This window comes from Parambassis ranga, chromosome 22 (genome assembly GCF_900634625.1).
Source record: "Parambassis ranga chromosome 22, fParRan2.1, whole genome shotgun sequence".
Lineage (NCBI taxonomy): Eukaryota > Metazoa > Chordata > Actinopteri > Ambassidae > Parambassis > Parambassis ranga.
In genome coordinates, this window is record NC_041042.1 from 401,389 (window position 1) to 425,552 (window position 24,164).

The window sequence follows — 24,164 nt, forward strand, 5'->3', positions numbered from 1 at the left end:
AGACAAGCGAGTTCGCTATGCCGTCGTTAATGGGTATTTTGCTACGTTTAAATTCATATGGTTTGACAGGTCAAACGGTTATATATTATTAATTATTAAAATAAATATTAGTTTAAAAAAAAATTATAATAATGTATTCAGTTACTGAATACAGATTACATGCCCTACACGTTACGTGTATACATTACAAATTACGTAACGTCACGTTACATTTCTCAGTCTGAGTAATGTATTCTGAATACTTGGATTACTCACACATTGAATTGCATTTTAAGTGATTGAACGCAGCCATCAGCCCCTGCTGACTACAAAGGACGCGATGTTCCAGATGGAGCCCATCTGTGGGTTTTGGGGGGTTCTTTCCTCCAAGGCCAGTGATTCGCTAGATGCCGGCCTTTAAATTCTCAATTCTGTCTCTTCGGTGCTGCATGCAATCTATCCCTTAGCCGGGCTTGCTTCATTTGGGTTCATCATTGGAAACGCATTTAGTTCAGATAAGGGTGCTCCTGGTGGTTCATACTACCTCACATCAGAACCTTGTCGGCTCACATGCATTTCAATTTCAGGTTATTTCTCAAACCTGCAGTTATACTATTAAAGGCATTCGAAGGCTTCTCCCTCTCCTCTAGAATCTCTGTGGCCTATAACCCTTTCAATTCTCCACTAATTGGTTTCAACCCAGATCAGGTGTATTTCTCCTTCTGTTGATTCTCTCCTGGAATCTCTCTTCGCTTAGCTTTTGGCTTTCTTAGAGTAGGCCTCCCATTCGTTCAGTCCTTCTAGAAGTCACCTTCTCAGAACTAGTAGTCCATCTAACCACTACAGCTGCCGTTACACCCTAAATGCAGTGGTGCATGTTCAGAAGTCATAGCCCGCACTAATTCATCCTTCTGTCCTTTTAAATCCATGAGCGGTTATTTACAGGTTGCCCCAATTTAGATCCTCAAGTCCCTCGGTTATCACAGGAATCTCCCTCTGTCTAGGAACTGGTTCTATGCTCACTTCATACAACCTCTCTTCAGATCCCCATTATCCCCTAATCATTATTAGGGTCATTCCTTTAGAATAGGTGCAACTACTTCAGCAGCAACTCAGTGGCTCCGGTTCATGCAAGGCCATTTAGCTATGCTATCGCAGCAGTAGGTGCTTTCATGCAGGCCATATAACTAATGCTATCATAGCCATTGGGGTTTGTTTCACGCAAGGCCATTTAACCAATGAATTCCTGCTAATGGCACGCTCAGTCATCTTCTCTCTACACATTCATCTTCAGGCCCACCTGGCCTAGCTGGTAGAATTGTTAATCATATTATTTTGTGATTTCATCATTATGTGAGTTTTCATCATATTACTGGTGGTGGTGTAATGCTCGAATCATGTATGTTATCTCCATGCCCTCCTTTTCTCTATCCTCTCAGCTTTCCCTCAAGCTTTATAATTAATGTACTGTCAGCCAGCGGGCTTCGTTTCATTCAAAGCATTATCCGTGCATCTCAGCCAGCGGGCTTCATTCTGTCAGCTCAAGGTATCTCCTGCATCTCTGCAACCACTTAGTCGATGATCTTCGCTTCCTGTATTCTCCAAAACACCGAACATGTGCTTGTATCTCAGAAAACTCCGTCCCTGGTGAGTTTCACCTATTACCGCTGTATCGTCAATTCATGTCTGCTAACTTCATTCTCACGGCATTCCCTAGGCCTCATATTAATGCACCTTCTACTGGCGGGCTTCATTCACACAAGGCCTTAAATCAATGCATTCATAGCCAGTGGGCTTCGGATCTTACAAGGCCATTTAGCTATGCTTTCACAACAGCGAGTTTTATTTCAGACAGGTCACTTAATCAATGCCATCATGCCAGCGGGCTTAATTCATACTAGGCAATATATCTAAGATATTCCTGCCAACGAGCACGCTCCGTCATATCTCACCACTCGTTCACTTTCAGGCCCTTCTGGCCTAGCTGATATGCTTATTAATCATATTATTGGGGTGATTCCGTTATGTAAGTTTTCATCACTTACTGGTGGTGGTGCAAATCTTGAACCATGCTTAATTTCTGATTAGGCTGTATAAACAACACAATTTCAGCCCGTGGGCTTCGTTTTAGGCTTCATTTTAACACAATCTCAGCCGTTGGGCTTTGTTTAAACAAATTCCCTTTTCCCTGCTTTCCCATGCTTCCTTAGCTTGAGCACATGCTCGCTAAACTCTCTCCATGTTTTCATCAGCTCGAGCTCACGCTCGCTAAACTCTTCTACGCCTTCCTCGACTTCCTAAACCCTCCTCTTCCTATGCTGTCCCTAGCTTAATCCCTAACTCGCTAAGCTCTGTTTCTCCTTCCCCCTCTCAAGACATCAAGTCCGTAGATTGCTGTCACGTTATGCATTCTTTTTAACAATTGTCTTTCATTTTACATGATTTCTACCTAGAGCCCAGATATGTAAGTATTGACCTCAATTCTCGTCTCTGTTTTGGGGGGATCTTATGATCCAGCAGCCTCTCCTCTTGCGTTTTCCCCCTTTCCGGATGTGGTCTTCACAATGGGGTCTAGGACGGCAATGAACTTTGTACTTAATAAATCTTTCTCATTCAGTTCGCTGAGTCTCTCATGATTGAAATGCACTGGTCTCGAGTCAGAGAGCAACACAGCTTTCGCTTTATCTGCACGATGAGCACAAGACCAAAATGGTTGCCTTTTTGATGGACATTACGTCACATCTTAATGAGCTTCATTTAAAGCTGCAGTCGGTGTTCGCTCTTTCAAAAGGAAGCTGGGCCTTTTCAGAGAAAATCTTCAGGGAGAATGTGAACACTTCCCAAAACTACAAGCTGATTGGAAACTTCACAAAAAAGTTCAACACTTTCTGCCTCTGGCAGCTGCTCCTCCTCCTAATCCAGAATCCTTTCCTCATCGGACAAGTCCAAGAATTTTCACCAGAGCTGGCTCAGACGTTCAAGTGGACACATGCAGGACACCTACAGCTTCAACTCATTCATCTGCAAGGAAATACTGCATTAAGAGAGCGTTTTGAGGCAACTGACCCTGCTTCTGGCTACAGTCTGTTCCCTGGTTCCACCAGTACACCAAAGAAGCCCCAATACTACTCAGACTTAAGTTAACTTTAGGAACTTTGGATTAGGATTGGCCTATAATTGCTACATGCCTCTGTACAGACAAGCATACACACTCCAAACAAACAACATTTGTACAATTATCAATGCTACTTTCATGCACAACACGTGCAGTGTCCAGCTTATCTGACGTACTTCTACCACATGACGGCATTCCTGCAAGGCTACAGTGGCAAACTGAGTACATACAAACTAGCCTACAACACCCTTACACTGAGAAGAACCAATTCATCTGGCAAAGTAAAGCTGGATCCATACTCCGCGAGACAAAGAGCGGAGAACGCGCTCCACGGGTGGTAAGAGATACAAAAAAAAGGTCTTTTCCGCACTGAGGTACCATACTCCGCGAGACGCGTGTGTGCAGAACTCCTCATACGGCCCGCCCACTAAACTATAAGGAAAGACTTTACTGAGTTTTTTAACACACCACAAGGACTTGTGCCATGGCAAGAGGGCATTATACAGAGAGGGTGCCTGCAACAGCGTGAGATGTCCGGCGATGAGTTGTGAAAATGCGACATTAAAAGTAACAATAGCAAAGATTCAGTGTTTGTGCCTTTATGACCACATTTGCACATCTACTGTGTTCCAATGTGCCTGCGATACTTCAAACTGTCCGGTGATGAGCTGTGAAGATGCGACATTAAAAGTAACAATAGCAAAGATATACAGACATTGTTAACGAGCCTATTATGCCCGGGTATGTAGGAGTATATAGAATGGTAATAACAGTCACCATCTGGTATGTGTGAACGGCTGTCTGGAGTTATTGGTGACAAATCACCCTGACTTGCCTTTCTTTCTTTCTTTTATTGCTCATCATGCAAACCAGTATGGTCTTATCTAAATCTGTTGAATCAGCGCTGTTTATACACCTACCTATATACCTGGAGAGGCTCTTGCGCTTCTCCACTTTCATCACGCCCACAATAAATTCCGACCAATCACAGCATGGTTGCCGCACAGCCTTGAAAGACAAAGTTCGGCCCGGACCCTGTGCACAGGAGTGCGGATCAGCGGGCGGTCAGAGACAAAAAATGACGTCATTTTGTGGGCGTAACGTCTGCAGGGGGGAAAAATGTCTTTGTCTCGCGGAGTATGGATCCAGCTTCAAGCACAACAATATGTCTTGCAGGAAGACGCTTCATCGCATAGTGAGAGCAGCTGAGAGGATCACCGGCGTCCCTCTCCCCTCCCTCCAAGACCTCTACGACAGCCGTCTCACCCGAAAGGCTCTCCGCATCACAGGAGACCCCACCCACCCTTCACACCGCTTCTTCAGTCTGCTGCCATCAGGAAAGAGACTGCGCAGCCTCCGGGCCAGGACCAGCAGACTGAGGGACAGCTTCATCCACCAGGCTGTCAGGAAGCTGAACTCTGTCCCTGCTGCGCCCCACTTTCTCCCCCTTCCCTGATACAACTCTGAAAACTTTCCTTTCACATCACCCAAAAACACTCCATCTTCTACACTGCAGAGAACGCTAGCATGCCGGTTCAGCCTACAGCGCTCGACGACCAAGAGACCAAGAGAGTGTGAAGGTTTCTTCATATTAAAAGGGACTTTCTATCTGGGGGTGAGGCTCTGGGTTTCTTTAAAACAATTTCAGACAACTTTTCATGCACAACATGCTACACAAATAACATTCTACATGATTACATCAATGCCACTAATGCCATTACCTCAATAAAACCAATAATAGCGTCAACAACCTTTACCGGAACCCCTCCTGCTGACGGGAAGCCAGGACAACTCTAGCCGTCTCACAGGTCCAGACTGCAGTTCTGCATCAACATCCGACGTCACGCGGGCCTGCGGACACAGTAAAACAAAATCAGCTTCAGCGTCGTACCTCTTTGGAATAACATCTTTCAAAGGATTCACCAAGTGTTCGGCTTTCTATGGCAGGCAATACATCATGTAATTAACTGGTGAATACGCAATGCATTTCAAACATTTACCATTTTGGAGACGTCAGCATGGCTTGACTGCACCCAGTGACATGACTGTTATGACGAGCAATGGCATAGATTTTTTCAAATACAGATTGTATGTAGAGAAGATTGAAGCAAGGCGTCTGGACTTGTAGAGTTTTCTAGAAGACGTTTCGCTGCTCATCCAAGCAGCTTCATCAGTTCTAACTGTTTGGTGGGGAAACATGGTTTATATGTGGTTACAGACCTGTGTGGGTGGGTCTGGGTAAAACTTAAAAAACTTAAAAACAATAGCACTAAATGTTTCCATACTTACCTGTGATGTTCTGGCTGACTGGGCCAGGTGTGTCTAACGACTGGCTAACAACTATGAAACTGCCGGAGGGGGACTGGTTGACAGCCCTTTGTTCTTACTGTGAGCATGTTTCCCCACCAAACAGTTAGAACTGATGAAGCTGCTTGGATGAGCAGCGAAACGTCTTCTAGAAAACTCTACAAGTCCAGACGCCTTGCTTCAATCTTCTCTACGTATGATGACCTGGATGACTGAGAATCTTCATCAACAGATTGTATGTAATGACTGTAACTTCATGGCATGATTCACACGCTCAAACTGTGTGTACAACCTTTAATGACACATCTTGCTTGTACTTTTTAAAGCCACCTTATCACTCAACTGTAAACAAACACACAACATTGTGTGGGACAATTTATTGACTACAATACCAAGGCTTTGACATTAAGGGGAAACCAGGGCACTGTTTGGCAGGACACAACCGCCCACTCCAGAAGCTCCAGTACCTGTGTAAAACACACTAAAGTATAACACATGCAATCGTTTAAACACCAAATCTGTCTTTATCAAAGCACATTCTGATGTTCCAAACTCACAAATATGAGCAAACCACAAAAACTTCCATCAATCACTTTTATTCAGTAATTTCACAACATGGCATTGATAAAAATAAACAAAAGGTAACAGGCTGGAACACAGCGAGGCCGGCGAGTGACGTCACCGGACCATCTGGAAGACAAGAGACAAACTGTCAGTGTCAGGAATCACCACCTCAACATACACTGCATTTAAAAATACACTTCGCTTGCCAGCTCCACTTACCATTCCTTGTTAACGGCATGCCCCAATTGTCGATCACATCTCGCTCATTTCTGCAAAGGCAAATTCTGGACACGGCTGTATTGACTGAAACGGATCCATTACAAAAAGCACGTTTGGGTTTGTGGTGACGCAAGTCTGGCCAAAACTATCCAGGTCAAGACCACCCCTCTGGTAAAGAAGACCATTATTAAACAAGGTTAACATGACAATGACAAACGGGATTAAATGGTTAGGGTTAGCAAATTAGGAATACACATTTATTGACAAAAAACAAGCAGGTCAACTTTTGTCCCCCAGCTCAGATTCTGGTCTTTGCTCCACCCCCCACCACCCCAGTGTTAGGTGGAGTTGGGGTGGCAGTGGGTACCTGACAGATAAGCAACAGAAACAAAGAGAAAAAGCACAGGTTTCTAGAATGACGTGACCATGCGATGCAATGACGCCACAAAACGCAAGGGGTGGGACCAGAAAAGGATTTTTGTCCTTTTCAAGCATCATTGGTCCCCATCATTGGTATAAAGGGACCGTTCTGAAAGTGCTGAGATTCCAAAAAACCAGCACCCCAGCACATTTGAATATCATGTTGGTCACAGAACCCGTACTTGCATTTCCACAATTCCCTTGTGCAAGTACTTGATTGAAACATTGCTGTGACACCTTCATTGTTGTTTTGAAATTATTTCCCAGTTGTCCACAGCTTTGATTCGGGTTTGGATGCATTTGCTGATAGCATTGCTCGTTTGTAGTTGCAACTGCGTTTTCCATCTTGCTCTTTACTTTAGCAGTCATGTGCTGCTCTGTTCCAACACCGTGTTTGAGTATGTTTATTTCATTTGTCCACAATGTCTCCCTGCTGTCACCGTTTCCACACAATGGTTACATTGAGAAATCCTTGGTGCCTGTTGTGCGACACATTTGGCATTCCTTGCTCCTTTTTTGGTTGTTTTTTGGTTGGTTGGTTGCTCTCAGTCCCAGTCAAGTCACCCAAACCACACCTCAACCACCACAAAACTAATCAACTAATCCACAAGCTCAACTCCAACTAACAACATGCCGGCATTCTAGGATCTAAGCTACAATATCCACAACCTTGACCCTACATTGCACAACACAATACCACCCACACCCTCAGTCAGTCAAACAGTCAGGGCACGTTGGTGCACGCCGAATCCATCCAGAGCCAAATTCCTGGTGAGATTTCCAACACAGAGAGTCAATAACAATCCTGTCCATCGGGGTTCTGGAGACAGGGCAAAACACTGTTTGAGTGTTCGGCCAAACCTAAAACGAGTCCTTTGACATTTCAAAAAAAAAAAAAACAAAACGGAAAAACACACAAGTTAAATACCTACAGTTTCACAATGTTTTACAGTACCTCCACATCTGCAATAGACTGTTGGTGTGGTCTGAGAGAGAACACTAAAACAATTACTGTACACCACGCTGACAGGCAGAGGCGATGATGCGCAGATGCTTCGGGGTGCTCTTCATCTGTGGAGGAGAGGACAGACCATATTAACACAGTAACCTTCCTTTGGTTAATTGCCATTGGTGACAATCTGTGACGCGGAGTTCATCGCACCTGGTTGAACTGCAGAAGCCACCGACTCCTTCAGCATTTCTTCAAGGCCTACAGGGGATAAAATGGTCACAAAGCAAATATTGTAAGTATATTACTCAGGTAGGATGCATTACCATGACTTGCAGACTTAATACCTACACATCCAGGCTTCTAAAGTCACACAGCAGCACCCATCTTCACGGGTAGGATGTACTACGATGAGTTGCAGACACATCACCTCACCGGCAGAAATCCAGCCTTCAGTGTGATGAATCGGTGGTCCTGTGAAGAAAAAAGTGGTAAGGAATAATGTTCACTGAAAGAACGTGTTAACATAGCTTGCAAACACACTACCTTACTCGCAGAAATCCAGCCTTCGAGGCGACAAATCAGTGGTCCTGCGAAGCCAAAAAAAAAACACAGCAGCATGGTGAGTGTCTTCACTGGCAGGATGTGTGAACAGGTTGCAGACATATTACCTCACTTGCAGACATCCAGGTGTCCACTCAGCGGTTCTGCCGAACAACAAAAATCAGAGTGGTAAGCAAGCGTCTTCACTGGAAGGATGTGTTAACATGAGTTGCAAATATACTACCATACTCGCAGGAATTCCACCTCTCAGATGACGAATCAGTGGTCCTGTGCAGCTAAAAACATAATAAAACACAGTGGTAAGCAGGCATCTTCACAGAAAGCATGTGTTATGATGACTTGCAAACACACTACCTTGCTCGCAGGAATCCAGCCTTCCAGGTGACGAATCTCTGCTCCTGCAAAGCAAAAAAAACACAGCAGCATGGTAAGTGTCTTCACTGGCAGGATGTATTCAGTTGCAGACATATTACCTCACTTGCAGACATCCAGGTGTCCACTCAGCGGGTCTGTGGAACAATAACGTCAGAGTGGTAAGCAAGCGTCTTCACTGGAAGCATGTGTAGAGAACAGTTGCAGACACATTACCTTTCTCGCAGAAATCCGGCCTTCCAGGTGACAACATCAGCGGTTCTGTGAACATGAAAACAGCCATGAACGCACACATATTTCCTCCAACAACCCACTGTTCTGTTAAAGCCCTCCAGTGCTCAGACAGGAACCTCCAAAAAGCCCATGATAAAAAGCACCCGTAGTGGCTGTGCTACCTAGCTGCCTACATCAAAGTGAAAAGTGACCCTACGCTTTCGGCTACCAGCTCGTCCTAAGTTTGAATTAGACTTTCTTTATGCGCTCTACAGCTACACCTTTTTTTAGGAAGCATAGTTTGTTCTAAGAATTTACCTTTGTACGCTACAACTACTTGACATATTTTACAGTTAAAGGGAACACTGACACTTCACCTCTCCTTTAACATATTCTAGTTCATTTGCTGCCTGGTTCACACACCGACACTTTAATCCATCTCACTTATATTAACTACTCTTATTGTTGATGATGAAGATTCTCAAAATTAACCTAAACACCTTTTTTTGTTACGCTCTGTTAAAACACTAATGACGCACGTGCTACTTAACGAACCTCGTTTTGCCACTATTAAAGGTGATATACGCAACATATAAACTTCACTTTTAGGACGCCAGGTTTGGGCCATTAATTCTAGCCTCTACACTACTGCTTTGACTAGTTTGCCTGGTATCCTGTCCTATTTATTACTACACCAAACAACTACTCTGGGCATTCTACACCAAACAACTCCCCAAGACCGACAACTAGCCCATCGTCAACAACCCACCTACAACCATCACAACAAACCAAATGCCCAGCACCAAGAGCTCCTACAACCACTAGCTACCAGCTAACATAACGTCTGAATCCCTAATGTTACTTATAATAACTACTAACTCTCTCCTACCCTACTTAGCCATTAAAGTTATATACATTATAAATTTGATCTACTAGTAAATAAGGTCTAGGCCATGTTCTCCTGACGTCCTTTTCTTACTGTGCTGCTAGCACGTGGTAACGAAGCACAGACTTTAAACGCCTACTTAATTACTTCACATTTTATTGGATTTTTGGCTAGATAACGACAAGTGTTTAGCAAAACTACAGCTAAATTCTCTCAGTCCTATCATCCTCTATTATTACTTGTGTTTGATTATTCTGCCCTACACTGTCCTATTTTATATGCTTCCCATCACAACACCTAATGGTTTCATTTAACTCCTTCCTCTCCTACACTGTCCTAGTTTATATGCTTCCCATCACAACACCTAATGGTTTAATTTAACTCCTACCTCTCCTACACTATCATTCGTTTGCTTATTCTGCCCTACATTGTCCTATTTCCAAGCCAACACCTCCCAAAGCTCCTACAACAGTTCAGGAGCACCCGTCCTGCAGACGTATTGAACGTCTGTCTCCCCATCTCCTCAGAAATAGACTTCCAGTTTCCACAACAATTGCTGATTGATTGGAACATTGCTGTGACGCTGCTCGTCGTCATGTTGACGTGGCACACACTGAGTGTATGATCCAGAAGGTTTGTCCAGGTTCTGACACAGTTGATGAAAGCATTGATCATTTCTTCTTGTTGTCTTCAACTCTTCAGAGATCCTCACAATGCTTCTTCCATTTAAAGGAGTCATGAGCTGTTCCATTCACTGCAAAGTTGATTTATTTCTTTTCTTATTTTCTGTCCACGTCGTGTCCTTTGCTGTCAACATTTTTATGTCATTGCTTCAAAACTAGTCAAGGCACCCCTTTGGGTGTTGCCTATTCACAGTCAACAAAAAAAATCTCCATCAATCAAACCCAATCCACATAACCACCAATACCACAGCAGCACATGGTAAGACACAAAAACAAACCCACAACACAGAACCACCACAACAACAACAACAACACTAACCAGATGCCGGCATCCACACACCCCCTAAACAACAACCACAACCTCCTACACACCTGTCGTCACTAAACACTAATTTAATCTTACTTAATCCTACCTTAACGCTCTACTACTAATTTTATATTATAAATATAAATCTATATATTATAGTTATTATTGTTAGCGACCCTGACTAGCCACTCTATTTAAACATCTATTTTATTATTAAGCCTATTTTAGTTGTCTACTGACATAATCCTAACATTTAGGTTAACCTAATTTCTTTGTCGCACCTTTCCACTAAGAACACTACATTTATTTAATTTATTAATGCAACAACTATGTTAATTTATTTAATTATACAATGAATAATATAATTTTTATCACTACACTAGTGGTAGCCTGCGTGAGGGAAGAAAATATGAGGTGAAAAAAAACCATGCCATACAGAGATAACAAGAAAACCGATAACCTGACACAGCAGCACATGAAGACGTCTCCTCAGACCACAGGCGGGGCCTGGCTGGTGGATGACCAGGTGCAGGCAGAGGCACTGGAGGCGCTGGTGCTGTTATGTGGTCGTCAGCTGAGGAGGACAAGATGGACCATGTTTAACAACAAATATAACACATGATCTGCAATGCAGAGTTAAAACACTGCAGACATGAGGGCAACACGAGCAAAACTAAACGCTGATGGTGCAGATGTTGCTGCAGGCCTCATGAGTAGTCGCAGTTGAGGACCAGGCCAACACGCCTGACGTTGCCACTGTTCCTCCTCGCAAGATGCTACTTTTGTCTGAGCGCTAATCATCTGCCAAAGAACATGCTTTATCTGCCAGGCAGGCCATGCTGCAGTCAGGGACCTCTTCACAGGACAGCAGCTGGACAAACAGCAGAGTCTTCAGGTTGGTGTGTCCTACCATCAGCAGTGAAGCAGCCAGGAAACATCCACTCACCTTGTCGAGTTCAATCCACTGCAACGTCTCCCAGAAAGCACCAAGGAAGGCCTTCAAGGCCTGAAGAGGGAAAATCAGACGTGATGACACAATTTACAACTAAATTCAACTTTAAAAAAACACACTTCATGATCCTTGACTGTAAACTGAAGCAGACAGCGCTCGTCCTCAGACAGCCTGGATCCTCTGCAGTCTGTGCATTGCTCCTGAGCGCCATGTGCTCTGATTATCACTGCTTTCAGCTGTGTCTCTGGAAGCGGCGCATTTCTCCTGTTCACCACTAGATGGAGACAAACTTTGTTAGTTTGGAAGCATTGACTTCACACTGATATTTATGAAGCGTTGACTTCACACTGATATTTATGAAGCGTTTGAATTTAACACTTATTGTTGAACACAGACAATAATGCTTCCCTTTTATCTCAGCGACTCTGTAATGAAGTCCAGATTATCTGCAGCCATTCACAGGGTGGAAGCACCTGCTCTGGCTTCTAAAGACAAAACAACATTCATCAACTTGTGTCTTCATCTTCACTGTAAACTCAAACAAGCCAACAGCACCTGCTGCAGCTCCTTGCTGTGCGCCATGTGCCCACCGCTGCCTCTGCTTCCAGGCCTTTCTGTGGAACCAGGCCTTCTCTCTTCTCCTTTGGTCGAACCAGGGCCCTTTCTCTAATCTGTCGGTGGATGTTACACCAGAGCTGGCGGTGACGTGCAGTGATACTGGCTAGCTGCCGTTACACCAGCAGTAAATTAGACCAAGCAGCTGAACTTCCACACCTGCTTCAGGTTGTCTCCAAAATGGCGCCGACATGCAGCCAACTTATCACTTCCTGAGAACTTCTTCTTCTTCTGTTTAACGGCGAGTGACAACCAACGTTTGAGGTGCATTACCGCCACCTACTGTCCTTCTCACCGTTCCTTTAAACATGAAAACCCGAAAACCTCCTAAACACTGACTGTGTTTTATTTATTTATTTAGTCAAATGTCCACAGGATGTTTTTGTTTGGCTTCATCAATCACACTATTAATTTTTATACATATAAACTAGGGGTGGGACGGTTCAGGAAAAAAATCCGAACCGTTTGGTACACGTGTTTCGGTTCTGGGCGCGTGTTCTGTTCGGTTCTCTCACTACATTTGGCGGCTTTCCAAACTTTTTTTAATCTAAACCAACTACTGACTCTCTCTGGTGACGTTTGGAGACTGACGTGAAATCATTCTGCGGTCAGCTCCTGTCCTCGACCAGCAGCAGCCATGAGCTCCTCCGCCGCCTCAAAACACTCACAGCCGGTCACTCTGTAGCTTCACGCAGCAGGTTCAGCTGCAGGCGGAGCAGACCCACAGACCCACAGACCCAGAGACCCACAGACCCACAGACCCACAGACCCAGAGACCCACAGACCCAGAGACCCAGAGACCCACAGACCCAGAGACCCACAGACCCACAGACCCAGAGACCCAGAGACCCACAGACCCACAGACTCACAGACCCAGAGACCCACAGACCCAGAGACCCACAAACTCACAGACTCACAGACCCACAGACCCACAGACCCAGAGACTCACAGACTCACAGACCCAGAGACCCACAGACCCACAGACTCACAGACCCAGAGACCCACAGACCCAGAGACCCACAGACCCAGAGACCCACAGACTCACAGACCCAGAGACCCACAGACCCACAGACTCACAGACCCAGAGACACACAGACCCACAGACCCACAGACCCAGAGACCCACAGACCCAGAGACTCACAGACCCACAGACCCAGAGACTCACAGACCCAGAGACCCACAGACCCAGAGACTCACAGACCCAGAGACCCACAGACCCACAGACCCACAGCAGTCTGCATCCAACCGTGCGCAAAGCTGCCGCTGGTCCCGTCACTGCTTACAGAGCGGGATGTAAATAATATATTTCAATGGCAAAAATAAAAATAAAACCACGGACATCAGCACCTTTAGCTTAGCCTAGCGTGGTCATAGAGTTCAGGCTATCCAACTAGCATGTAATGAGCAACAGTGGACAAAGCAACACACGCTCTGTCCGACGGTGTGTGTCTGTGTGTGTTTGTCTGCGCATGTGTCTGTGTGTGTCTGTGTGTGTACACGTCATGCTGCCGTGCAAATAAGATCAATAACATGAGCTGTTGAGTTTGTTTAATAAAGAACCAGATGCAGACCTGTTCTATAGGAAAGGTTCTTAAATGGCTTCTGTTAGGATCTGGTGCTATATAGAAATGAAAAAGAAAAGAAATGACCTGATATAATGATGGAAACACTGAACTGATTCTTAAATATGGTGAATGTTGGATAATCGGGATGTATTTTAGGCTCATCTGGTATTTAAAGTAGAAAAAACCTCAACAATGTGAACCGTGACCTCAGAACCGTGATACGAACCAAATCGTGGATTTAGTGAACCGTTCCATCCCTAATATAAACAATACATAAAGACAGAGCTGTGGTCATTCCCCACACTGACCAGTAGAAGCCGATAGTTTCTTACGACTGAGAACAAGAGCAGACATGAACATTATTTTCGTAGTCTTTAGGTTTGAACTATTTGATTTTTATTAGGGCATCAGGTAGTCCTGCAAACAGCAGACGTAGCTCCGTTCACACACAGTAGCTGTTTGTGGACTCGTATTCCAGCTAGCCGGCTAGTCGCTACTTACTGCACCAATCCAGGAATCCAGGATAGGTTCTTCAGACAGTACTTCTATCAGAATCAGAACCCGAATCAGAATTCCTTTATTTATCCCCGGGGAGAAATTCTTTCTGTTACAGACAAATAGAAGTCAAAGATAAATTGAGGTACAGAGAGGGATGTAGAGAAGATTGAAGCAAGGCGTCTGGACTTGTAGAGTTTTCTAGAAGACGTTTCGCTGCTCATCCAAGCAGCTTCATCAGTTCTAACTGTTTGGTGGGGAAACATGGTTTATATGTGGTTACAGACCTCACTGGGTGGGTCTGGGTAAAACTTTAAAAAACTTACAAACAATAGCACTAAATGTTTCCATACTTACCTGTGATGTTCTGGCTGACTGGGCCAGGTGTGTCTAACGACACACATTTAGTGCTATTGTTTTTAAAGTTTTACCCAGACCCACCCACTGAGGTCTGTGACCACATATAAACCATGTTTCCCCACCAAACAGTTAGAACTGATGAAGCTGCTTGGATGAGCAGCGAAACGTCTTCTAGAAAACTCTACAAGTCCAGACGTCTTGCTTCAATCTTCTCTACGTATGATGACCTGGATGACTGAGAATCTTCTTCAACATACAGAGAGGGATAATGTTCTGCTCAGAGAACCATGATGCAAATGTTACACAATGAGTTAAAAACAAAGAATTTCCTGTTGATTTTGTTTGATTTACTCTGTGATTCACTCTTGGCAGGCGGGCCAAAAAGAACACATTTTAAGATAGAAGCCGCGGGCCATAGAAAATCCGACCACGGGCTGCAGTTGGCCCGCAGGCCGTAGTTTGGACACCCCTGATTTAGGCAAACTGGCTGCCCTGGAACGCCTCTCATATAAATATTGGACAGAACAGACAGTTTCCATCTGAAATGGGACGCCTGTCTTATTAGGATATGCGGGACTATTCAGCTCTCTATGGCCCCCTCTCCATTATTCATCATTATTGGGTTTTAGGGTGGTAAGACCAGCCTCTTTCTGCTAAACTTGATCCTCTCACTGGGTGACCCTTAGGTTAGTTGTTTGTATTGTGTTTGTTATTTGCTTGTTGTTTTTCAATCTTGTCACATGTTTACCCTTTAAGGGTTGTGTATCTCATTTTGTATCTCTTGATTTTTGTTATGCCAAAAATTGTAATAAAATTCTAATTATATAAAAAAAGAATGTTAAGCATACATCAAAGGTTACATATAAATAAAGAACCTAATGAGGGCCTCTTACCCTCCCTTTGTGAATATGTACCACCAGGATTCAGTCTTCTGGATGTTTGAGTCCTCAGTCTCATTGGAATGACGCCAAGGTTTCGCACAGATGACAGAAAATAGTGAGCAATCACACTTAGGTCAATATTTGTTGGTCCACAGCCAAGCAGGACAGTACTTTATGTCGATAAAGAGCCAAACTCTATGTTGTTTATCATATCCATCCGCGTATCCCAGAGAGTAGTAAGTTATTCTTATAAACCTTCTGCATGCTCTCCTGTTGCACAATCAAGGGTTGAAATCATCACATAATCAATGATCCATCTTCACTCACAGGTTTTTATTGCTGTCCATCTGGGGTCCCCATGAAGTCCAAACACAACAACTCCAACAGTCCACTCACATTATCACTTCAGCGTTCCCCGGAGTTAGGACATTCTGTTTCCAGTAGATTTTGGAACTTGTAAAAGTGTTTCGCCACCTGTAAATGTGTTGTTTTGCATCGTGTTAATTTGTTTTCTGAAATGTAAATTTGTTTCGGTACATGTAAATGTGTTTTGGCAATGTAATTTTGTTTTATATGTAAAAATGTTTCTGCTCCTCCTCTCTGAACCTCCTCCTGAAGTACTCCTCCATCTGTGGGTCGGTGAACCCTCTCTCTCCACAGTGTCTGCTGGACCCCAAGAGACAGAAGAGTCCTCACAGAGACACACGGAAGACGTTGGACTCCCCTTCAAACAGACAAAAACAAGCTGCACAGAAGATGCTGCTGAAAGTGAAAACAGACCGCAGCACCAACACCAGTTTGCTCGGGATGGGGACTTGTTCCAAAAGCTGATTGGTTAGATCAGGAGACAACAGGAGCAGCAGGAACAGAAACACAGACTCTTATTGTGAAACTGTCAGTGCTGCTTTATTTTGTATATGTGACACGTGGAATTGGCTGATTCTAAACAGGCAGCTTGGTTGGTTTAATGGTTGTCATGAAAAATCAGGCAGCAGACAAACTCATGAGACATGAGGGGGTGGGGCGGAGTTGGATCAGGCGGCGCTGGACACGGCCAGTTTCTTCAGGTGGTCCATAAAGACCTGCAGGCTGACGTCATCCGTCAGAATGGGAGCTCCGGACTCCTGCAGAGGGTATGACTCATGTCAGGCCTATGTCTGATTGGTGGGTGTTTAATGAGAAGTAAGGTGGGGGTCTTACCTGTCCCCAGGCATACATGTTGTTGTGGGTCTGGGAGGGGTTAACTTTGGAGAGCAGGAAGCGAGCCTGAAAACAGAATCTGATCTGAGCCGAGTGTGTCTGAACAGGTGTGTGTTTATGGATGTACACAGTGAGTGTGGCGCCCCCACCTGGCTGCCTCCGTGCTCCGTGTCGATGTATCTGGGCATGGGGAAGCGCGTGTGCAGCAGCTCCTGAGCATCATCCACTGGCGCCTGCAGGAGGTGTTTGAAGTTTTCGTACTCGGGCATGTCCTGATAGCCGGCCTTCCTCCACTGAGCTACTGTCTGACACACACACCACACACACACCATATTATAACTACATTGATTATGTTTATACAGATTAATAACAGCTCTAATAAACAGTGATCTAATTAAACATCTGTGTGTGTGAACACAGCCTCGTACTGCGTGCTGATTGGCTGTGATGTCATACATGTAGCAGCAAGTACCTCTCCGTGGTAGATGAGGATCTGGAAGAACGTGTCCATCAGCAGGATTCGATCTGGAAGGATGCTGCTGCTGTCCAGCAGAACAGGCTGTAACACACACACACAAACACACAGTGATCATTCAATTAATTAATATCCCTGACTTTCTGGTTTTCATAAGGTGTGTGTCTGTGTCTGGTGTCTGTCCAGGTGTGTGTATAGGTGTGTGTCTCTGTGTGTGGGTGTATGTACCTCCGGTGGCCCGTTGAAAGAGTAGGCGTACAGCACCGGTTGGATCATGATGAGCGCCTGGGTCAGGTCCTGTCTGTTGAACTGGTGTCTGTAATATGAGCTTTCGTCTGGACTGTTGTTGAAGACCTGCAGGAACGGCGAGCGCCGCAGGTGGAACATGAACTGCAGACGGAACACACAGGTGAGACTTCAGTGTTTACAGATAGTGTATGGGAATGAGGTACCGCGGTGCATTATGGGATGTGGATCACCTGAGGATAGAGAGAGAAGGTCTCCGAGAACCTGAAGGAGTTGGGGTCGTCTTTGTGGTAGTCTCCGAACTTCTGACACTAAACACAGACACACGAGTTAACACCTCGGATGTCCACGGCCTCTCCGTCCACAGCATCACATTCCTACCAGTCTGATCAGCTGTCTGTCCAGCCATCTGAGGACATCCGGACCCTCTTCCGTCTCTGCCCGGTACACCGCCAGCCTTGCCATCAAGATGGCTGCCGCCTCCTGATCGAAGGACGCTGCGATGTTCTGAATCTGCGTCTGAGCATCGGCCCAGCTGGAGAGAAGTTTGACATGAATGTGAGTCATGAAAGGACACCAACGACAGTTCTGTGCACAGGTGTGCTGCCGTACTTCCTCGCGGTGGTGGTGACTCGGATCCGCCTCTGTCCTGATGAGTGCTGGTACTGAGTGACGAACTGGATCGCCCCGCGGCCGCCCTGAGGGATGGGAGCGTTGTGCTGCAGGAAACAGACTGATAGTGAGGTGTGTTCACTGATCACAGGTGAGGCTGCAGCTGTTTGATTCACTCGTGTTTATCCTGCTGAAGTCACGGACCAACAAATGAACGCCGCGCCCTGATTGGCTTCTTCATGAACCTGACCTGAGCTCCTCTGTGGTCTGAGGTTCAGCAGGAGGATGATTACACACCTGCACACCTGTTATTAACCTAATCAGGCTACACACACACACACACACACACACACACACACACACACACACACACACACACACACACACACACACACACACACACACTATCTGCTGACAGTAAAATCAACACTACCTAAACATGCAATATCCTGTGTGTGTGTGTGTGTGTGTCATCATCTTCTCAGCAGGTGATGGACAGGTGTGCCATGGTAACGCAGCTTGTGGAGACTCCCCTGCTGTGAGGACACGCCTCCTGCAGTCCAGCCTGCTCAGACTCAGAGCTGATCGGATCAGTTCTGATCAAACATCAGAGGACATCAGCGATGACTCCAGAGCCCAGCAGACCACTCAGAGCTCCTCTAATGAATGAACTGATGCAGTGAGGGACACTCTGGACTGACAGGTCCCAGGTCAGGGGACCCTCTGAAGGACTAGGACTGGTCCAGACTCCTGGTGAGTTCCAGTCGTTTAAACTACAGGTCAGTCAGCGTGGTGACTCATCAAAGCTCAGATAATCCTGCTGATCATGTCCGAGCGGTGACTCTGCAGGATCCGCTGTGCTTTATAACTCAGAGCAGGCACAGAACATGGAGGACAGTTGCAGCGGACCTGAACTCACTATTAGTTTCTCAGACAGCTGAGTTTGACTGAAAAAACATTTGAACATAAATTAAGGTCTGTTAGTGATGTCCGACCCCCCTGTCCTATGAACCCATCTAAAGATGACAGACACTCTGAGGACCTCGTACGCTGCTCTCATGATTGTGTCGAGCGTGGCCTCCATCAGTGGGAACCTCCTCCTCCTGCTGGTGCTCCTTCTCAACAAGGAGCTCCGGTCTGACACGCTGGGCCTCACCCTGAGCGTCAGCCTCAGTGACTTGGCCCTCAGTCTCTCCACGATTCCCTTTGGAGCCCACAACAGCCTGTCCTGGCCCACCGTGTATCCCAGCGAGGGCGCCTTCTGTCAGGGTAGCGGCTTCATCTTCCTCCTCCTGCAGACCTCCTCCATCCACTCGCTCACCTGGGCCACTGTCGACAAGTTCACAGAGATCTGCTTCGCCCTCAGCTATGGCAGCATCTGGACAGTGAGGCGGAGCCAGGCGCTGCTGCTCCTGGTCTGGCTGTTCTGTCTGGTGAGCGCCACCCTCCCGCTCCTAGGTTTCGGCAACTATGGCTACAGCAAGTCTCGGTTCCTCTGCTGCCCCAGCTTCACCCCTGAGAACAGGCTCTTTGTGGTGCTGTGGATGGTGGTGGGCATCGTGCTGCCGATCGTCACCATGTGTTCTCTGTATGGATATATCGTCTACGTGGCGAGGAAGCAGGCCAGAAGAGGAACGTTCATGTGCAACGAGCTGCACTGCTTCTACGTCCCTGCCAACAATTATCTGAGGAGCTCCATCGTCATGGTCACCACTTCAGGTGAGCTCCTGTATTTTATGACACCTGTACACACCCTCACCCTGTACACTACACAAACAGCAGGTGTGTTGTTACCACAACTAGCCAACAGCTGCCAAGTCGAGGGTTTGAAGGTAGGCGTGAGCAGCAACCAGAAATCCAACAAGATGGTAACCTTCAGGACTCACAGTGATGTCATCAACACAGAAAGGTCAAAGGTCACCACAGAGACAACAAGTCCTGACAGTTCCTGTTCTGATCATCAGATAGTAGTCCTGACCTGTTTCCTGTCTGCCTGCAGTGTGTCTGCTGCTCTGCTGGCTGCCCCACATCTCAGTGTGTCTGTACGAGACCTTCAGTGGACAGCAGAGTCCAGCAGTGACCTCCGCCCTCTCCGCCTGGCTGGTTCTGACCAGCTCCGCCCTCAACCCCTGGATCACCTGCATGATGCAGACGTGAGTAGAACAAACAATTCTGAATGCAGAGCTCAGTAAGTTGTAGGTTTCAGGTGGAGGCTGATTGCAGTGACTCCTTTGTGACTCCAGCAGGTACAGAGCGGCGGTACGTCGAACTTTGGGCCGGTTTATTCAGAGGTGTCCTGGGAAGTTTCTGGAACCCCACACTCAGAGTTCCGCCCAACACCTGGGCATGACCAAGCGCAACAGCACAACAACAACAGCAACACAACCGCCGTCATCACCAGGAACTCCAACAACACCATGACCCACTCAGCTGACTGTAGGACCTGGTCCTGACATCACCTGATGACACCGCGTGATCCAGACTGTACGGACTGCATGGACCTGGAACACTGATTTTACTGTTAATGATAATAATGTTGATTCCCAGTCATCCAGGTCATTCATAGGTTTAGCTTCAATCTTCTGAATGATGATATTAATAATTAATGGAAGGAATGGACACAGCTGATGTTTACTTCCTGGAAAACTGATCCACATCAGTCACCTGATTCTGTTCCAACCACAGCTCACCTGGTTGACGACTTCAAAGTAAAGAGCCAGTGTGGTGCTTGGATCCAGACCACAGACCTTCCACTGACAAGTTCCTCCTGTGCCAATTTCCTACAACACAAAAAACACACTGTGCTATAGCGTCCTCTACAGGAGAGAGAACTACACAAACACTGCCCCCTGCAGGCAAAGACAGGAGCCACAGACAGTACAGACTGATCCTGTCTCTGCCTGCAGGGGGCAGTGTGGTGGGGACGGTCACATACGTTCTCAGAGACACAGGGTCCTTTGGCATTCAGGGACACACAGGGGCCGATGGCACCGGATACTTTGATCTCTCTGGAGGTCTGTAAAAAGAAACACACCGGGACTACCTGTGACACAGGTGAGCTAGGGGCGGAGCCTCTGTGAGCACAGCGTTTCATCACTCATACCTTGACCTCCAGAGTCGCACCAAAAGCCATCTTGAAGGATCCCTGGACGTCTTTGGTGAAAACCCTCTGGAAGGTTTGCTTGAACAGTGATGTGTTGAAGGAGTCAGCCATCACCATGTAACCTCTGACAGAAGGAGACACACACTGTAACTCCACCATGAAGGAGACAGAGGTGGGTGAGGGGGGACATCACTGTCCTCACAAAGACACTATTTGTACACTGTGTGTGTGTGTGTACCCGCTGTGGTTTGAGCAGCATTTCATCTCCAGCAGGCCGGTCTGGTCGAGAGCGCAGGCGTAGATGTCGATGATGTGACCGTTAGTGGACGCTCTGTTGGCCAGAGCCTCGTAGTGCTGCAACACACACACACTTGAATAGAAGGTGGTAGTGCACTAAGGTTTGCTGACACACTGTGAGAGCAGCTCTCACTCACTTTGGTGGCCTTCTTCATGAACTTGGCGTTGTCCTTCTCGATGTCATGCCAGGACCTGATGGGGGTCTTGAGTTCGTCTCCCACCACCATGCCGGGCCCCTGCGTTGCTGGGCCACCGATGAATGTCATGATCCGGGCGCCGGTGTTGGGGAAGGTGCACTGTGGGTAAACACATTAATCAGATTCTGTATATGGCAGCAACATGGTACTGACCTGTGCCCCTAAACCCCGACCCTCCCTCACCTCCAGCAGGCCCACAGCAATAGACATGGCAACGCCCAACGACCTCAGTGGCCTCTTGCCCTGGGTGACAGGCCAGGGGTCACGCTGCAGCTCCCCCAGCAGATCGGTCAGGTTCATGTCGATCTTCTGCACCGGCTGCAGAAACCTGAAGCACAAGGCGCACTGAGGAAGGCTACATTCACAGCCCAGAGCACGGTAACACACCTCATGTGGACTCAGACCTTACCTGTTGGACAGAGGCTGCTGAGTTGGCTGCGAACCTCGAGCCTGAGTGGCTGCCGGTTTGGACAGCCCGAGCATCTCCTGCAGGAACCACCATACATTCAGAAGTCATTACCGCCATTAGCTGTCCCTCGCCCAGATTCGAGGCACCACCATTGATATCTACCTGGAGCTGCTTGGCATTCAGGTCTTTGGTCCCTCTGAAGACATAGCTCTTGGAGATCCCTTCACAGCCCAGCTCATGCACCTGGACCATACGTCCAAAGGTGATGAGTCCCACCAGAGCGGTGGGGGGCAGCAGAGACAGGGACATCTGCAGAGACTCCTTGAGAGCCTGCAGGTCCTCGTCCTCCATGCAGGTGTCCACCACGTACAGGAAGACCAGCGGCATCTGAGGGCCCCGCTGTGGACAGAGACCAGACTGGGTCACACATCAGGTGTGCCTGCTCTTACCCGTCCCCCTCCCTGTGCCTGCCTGACAGTCTCACCTGAACCACATACTCGATGGTGGAGAACTGAGGCAGGAGCTCAGCGGGTTGGTTCACCTCAGAGATCCCAGCATAGGACGGAGGAAACTGAGACAGAAAACAGGAGAGTGTCAGCGTCTCTGCTCTGAGCCACCTGTCAGACAGGTGCAGGACACACTGCAATCACCTGGTTCCTCTGGTAGCAGAAGTTACAAGCCCACAGCTTGGCTCTGTAGTCCACCTGACTGAAGACAGAGGCCGACAGGTGAGCGAGAGAGAGAGACAGACAGGTGAGTGAGAGACAGAGAGACAGGTGAGAGACAGAGAGACAGGTGAGAGAGAGACAGACAAGAGACAGGCAGGTGAGAGCTGTGATACGTACCACAGCGGGTTGAGGACAGCACGGCAGGTGGCACGGCTGCAGAGAACTGGTTCATACTGGATCGGGGGCAGGTCTGTTCTCTCTTTCAAGGGGGTGAAGAGAGCTGCTACCGGCACCACCATCCGAGTCGCCTCCAACCGGCTGGATGGCCACACGTTCCAGCTGAAGCGAACGCCATCACGCTCCTCGTTCTGAGCGATGTACTCTGAGAAGGTTGCCATGGCAATGCAGGGAGGCAGGAGGCGGGGTCACACTGATGGCTTTAGGCTGGAGGGGGGAGGCAGCATCAGAGTACTGAACATACCACCACAGTGACTATACTACAGCATTGACAATACTACAGCACTGACTATACTACAGCGCTGACTGACTATAGAACAGGGCTGACTATACTACAGCACTGACTGACTATAGAACAGGGCTGACTATACTACAGCACTGACTGACTATAGAACAGGGCTGACTATACTACAGCACTGACTGACTATACTACAGCACTGACTATACTACAGCACTGACTATACTACAGCACTGACTGACTATACTACAGCACGGACTGACTACACTACAGCACTGACTGACTATAGAACAGGGCTGACTATACTACAGCACTGACTGACTATAGAACAGGGCTGACTATACTACAGCACTGACTGACTATACTACAGCACTGATACTACAGCGTGGTTAGTGAATACTCGGTGTGCCTCTGCGGGGATTCTGTGCAGCATGACCCAAACGTTTCCTCACTTCTGTCCGTAGCTGAGAGTTCGCCTGGGAACATTAGATAGTTTGTATGGAAGCTCTGTAACCTCTGACCGTGTAAACACGTCTAAACTGAACTCCCCGTTTTTAGAGTCCACTGCGAGACTAAAGCGTGACGTCAGTGGACACCTGTGTAACACCAACAGTGTCGTCATCACACCTGAAGCTCAGACGCCAAATAAACACATTTACCGTCAGCGAGTGATGAGGGTTCAGGTAACGTCACAGCTAAAGGCTAACAGCGGCTAACCGGGCAGCCGCGTCAGCTATGTCACACAGGTGGCAGCTACAGGACGCACAGACAGGCGACCTGACGGAGCCCAGGTGGAGCAGGGCGGCTGCCAGGTCCAGCTAAGTCCGAGAGGGAAGGTAAACCAGAGACTCACCGCCCTGAAGCCGCTGCTGCTGCTCTCCGCTGACAACGAAGCAAAACAATATGGTGGCTGGCCGGCGCCACGTCAAGACACAGACGGGCCAAACACGCAGAGGTCCCACTCCGAGCGATAATCAGGAACCACATTCCTGACTCACAGTCGCAGACGGCCCGAGGTCTCACTCTGACGCTGTTT

At 47.2% G+C, this 24,164-nt stretch overlaps 1 protein-coding gene and 1 long non-coding RNA gene across 4 annotated transcripts; both read right to left on the bottom strand.

Annotated features, from left to right (window-relative positions):
• Positions 1-11,294: 11,294 nt before the first annotated feature.
• Positions 11,295-12,004, bottom strand: LOC114427909 (uncharacterized). Of its 2 annotated transcripts, none has more exons than XR_003669486.1 (3): positions 11,650-12,004; positions 11,525-11,584; positions 11,295-11,433 (listed from the first exon to the last, which is right to left on the bottom strand). It is a non-coding gene; the product is annotated as an uncharacterized LOC114427909 (long non-coding RNA). The 2 variants fall into 2 exon arrangements; XR_003669485.1 differs by having other exon boundaries at positions 11,304-11,449.
• A 4,332-nt stretch (positions 12,005-16,336) lies between these two features.
• On the bottom strand, positions 16,337-24,084 carry LOC114427884 (protein transport protein Sec23A). 2 transcript variants are annotated; one of them, XM_028396108.1, is made up of 20 exons: positions 23,982-24,084; positions 22,831-23,097; positions 22,636-22,693; positions 22,470-22,556; positions 22,148-22,384; positions 21,986-22,062; positions 21,760-21,904; positions 21,517-21,675; positions 21,321-21,436; positions 21,083-21,206; positions 20,915-20,995; positions 20,670-20,759; positions 17,980-18,086; positions 17,749-17,902; positions 17,601-17,678; positions 17,350-17,511; positions 17,119-17,205; positions 16,796-16,951; positions 16,647-16,712; positions 16,337-16,570 (listed from the first exon to the last, which is right to left on the bottom strand). In XM_028396108.1, exons 2-20 carry the CDS (start codon positions 23,049-23,051, stop codon positions 16,481-16,483), a joined length of 2,295 nt encoding a protein of 764 aa, XP_028251909.1. In that variant the 5' UTR covers positions 23,052-23,097; positions 23,982-24,084; the 3' UTR covers positions 16,337-16,480. The 2 variants fall into 2 exon arrangements, with proteins under 2 accessions (XP_028251909.1, XP_028251911.1); XM_028396110.1 differs by lacking the exon at positions 23,982-24,084 and adding an exon at positions 23,788-23,975.
• Between the last annotated feature and the right edge of the window lie 80 nt (positions 24,085-24,164).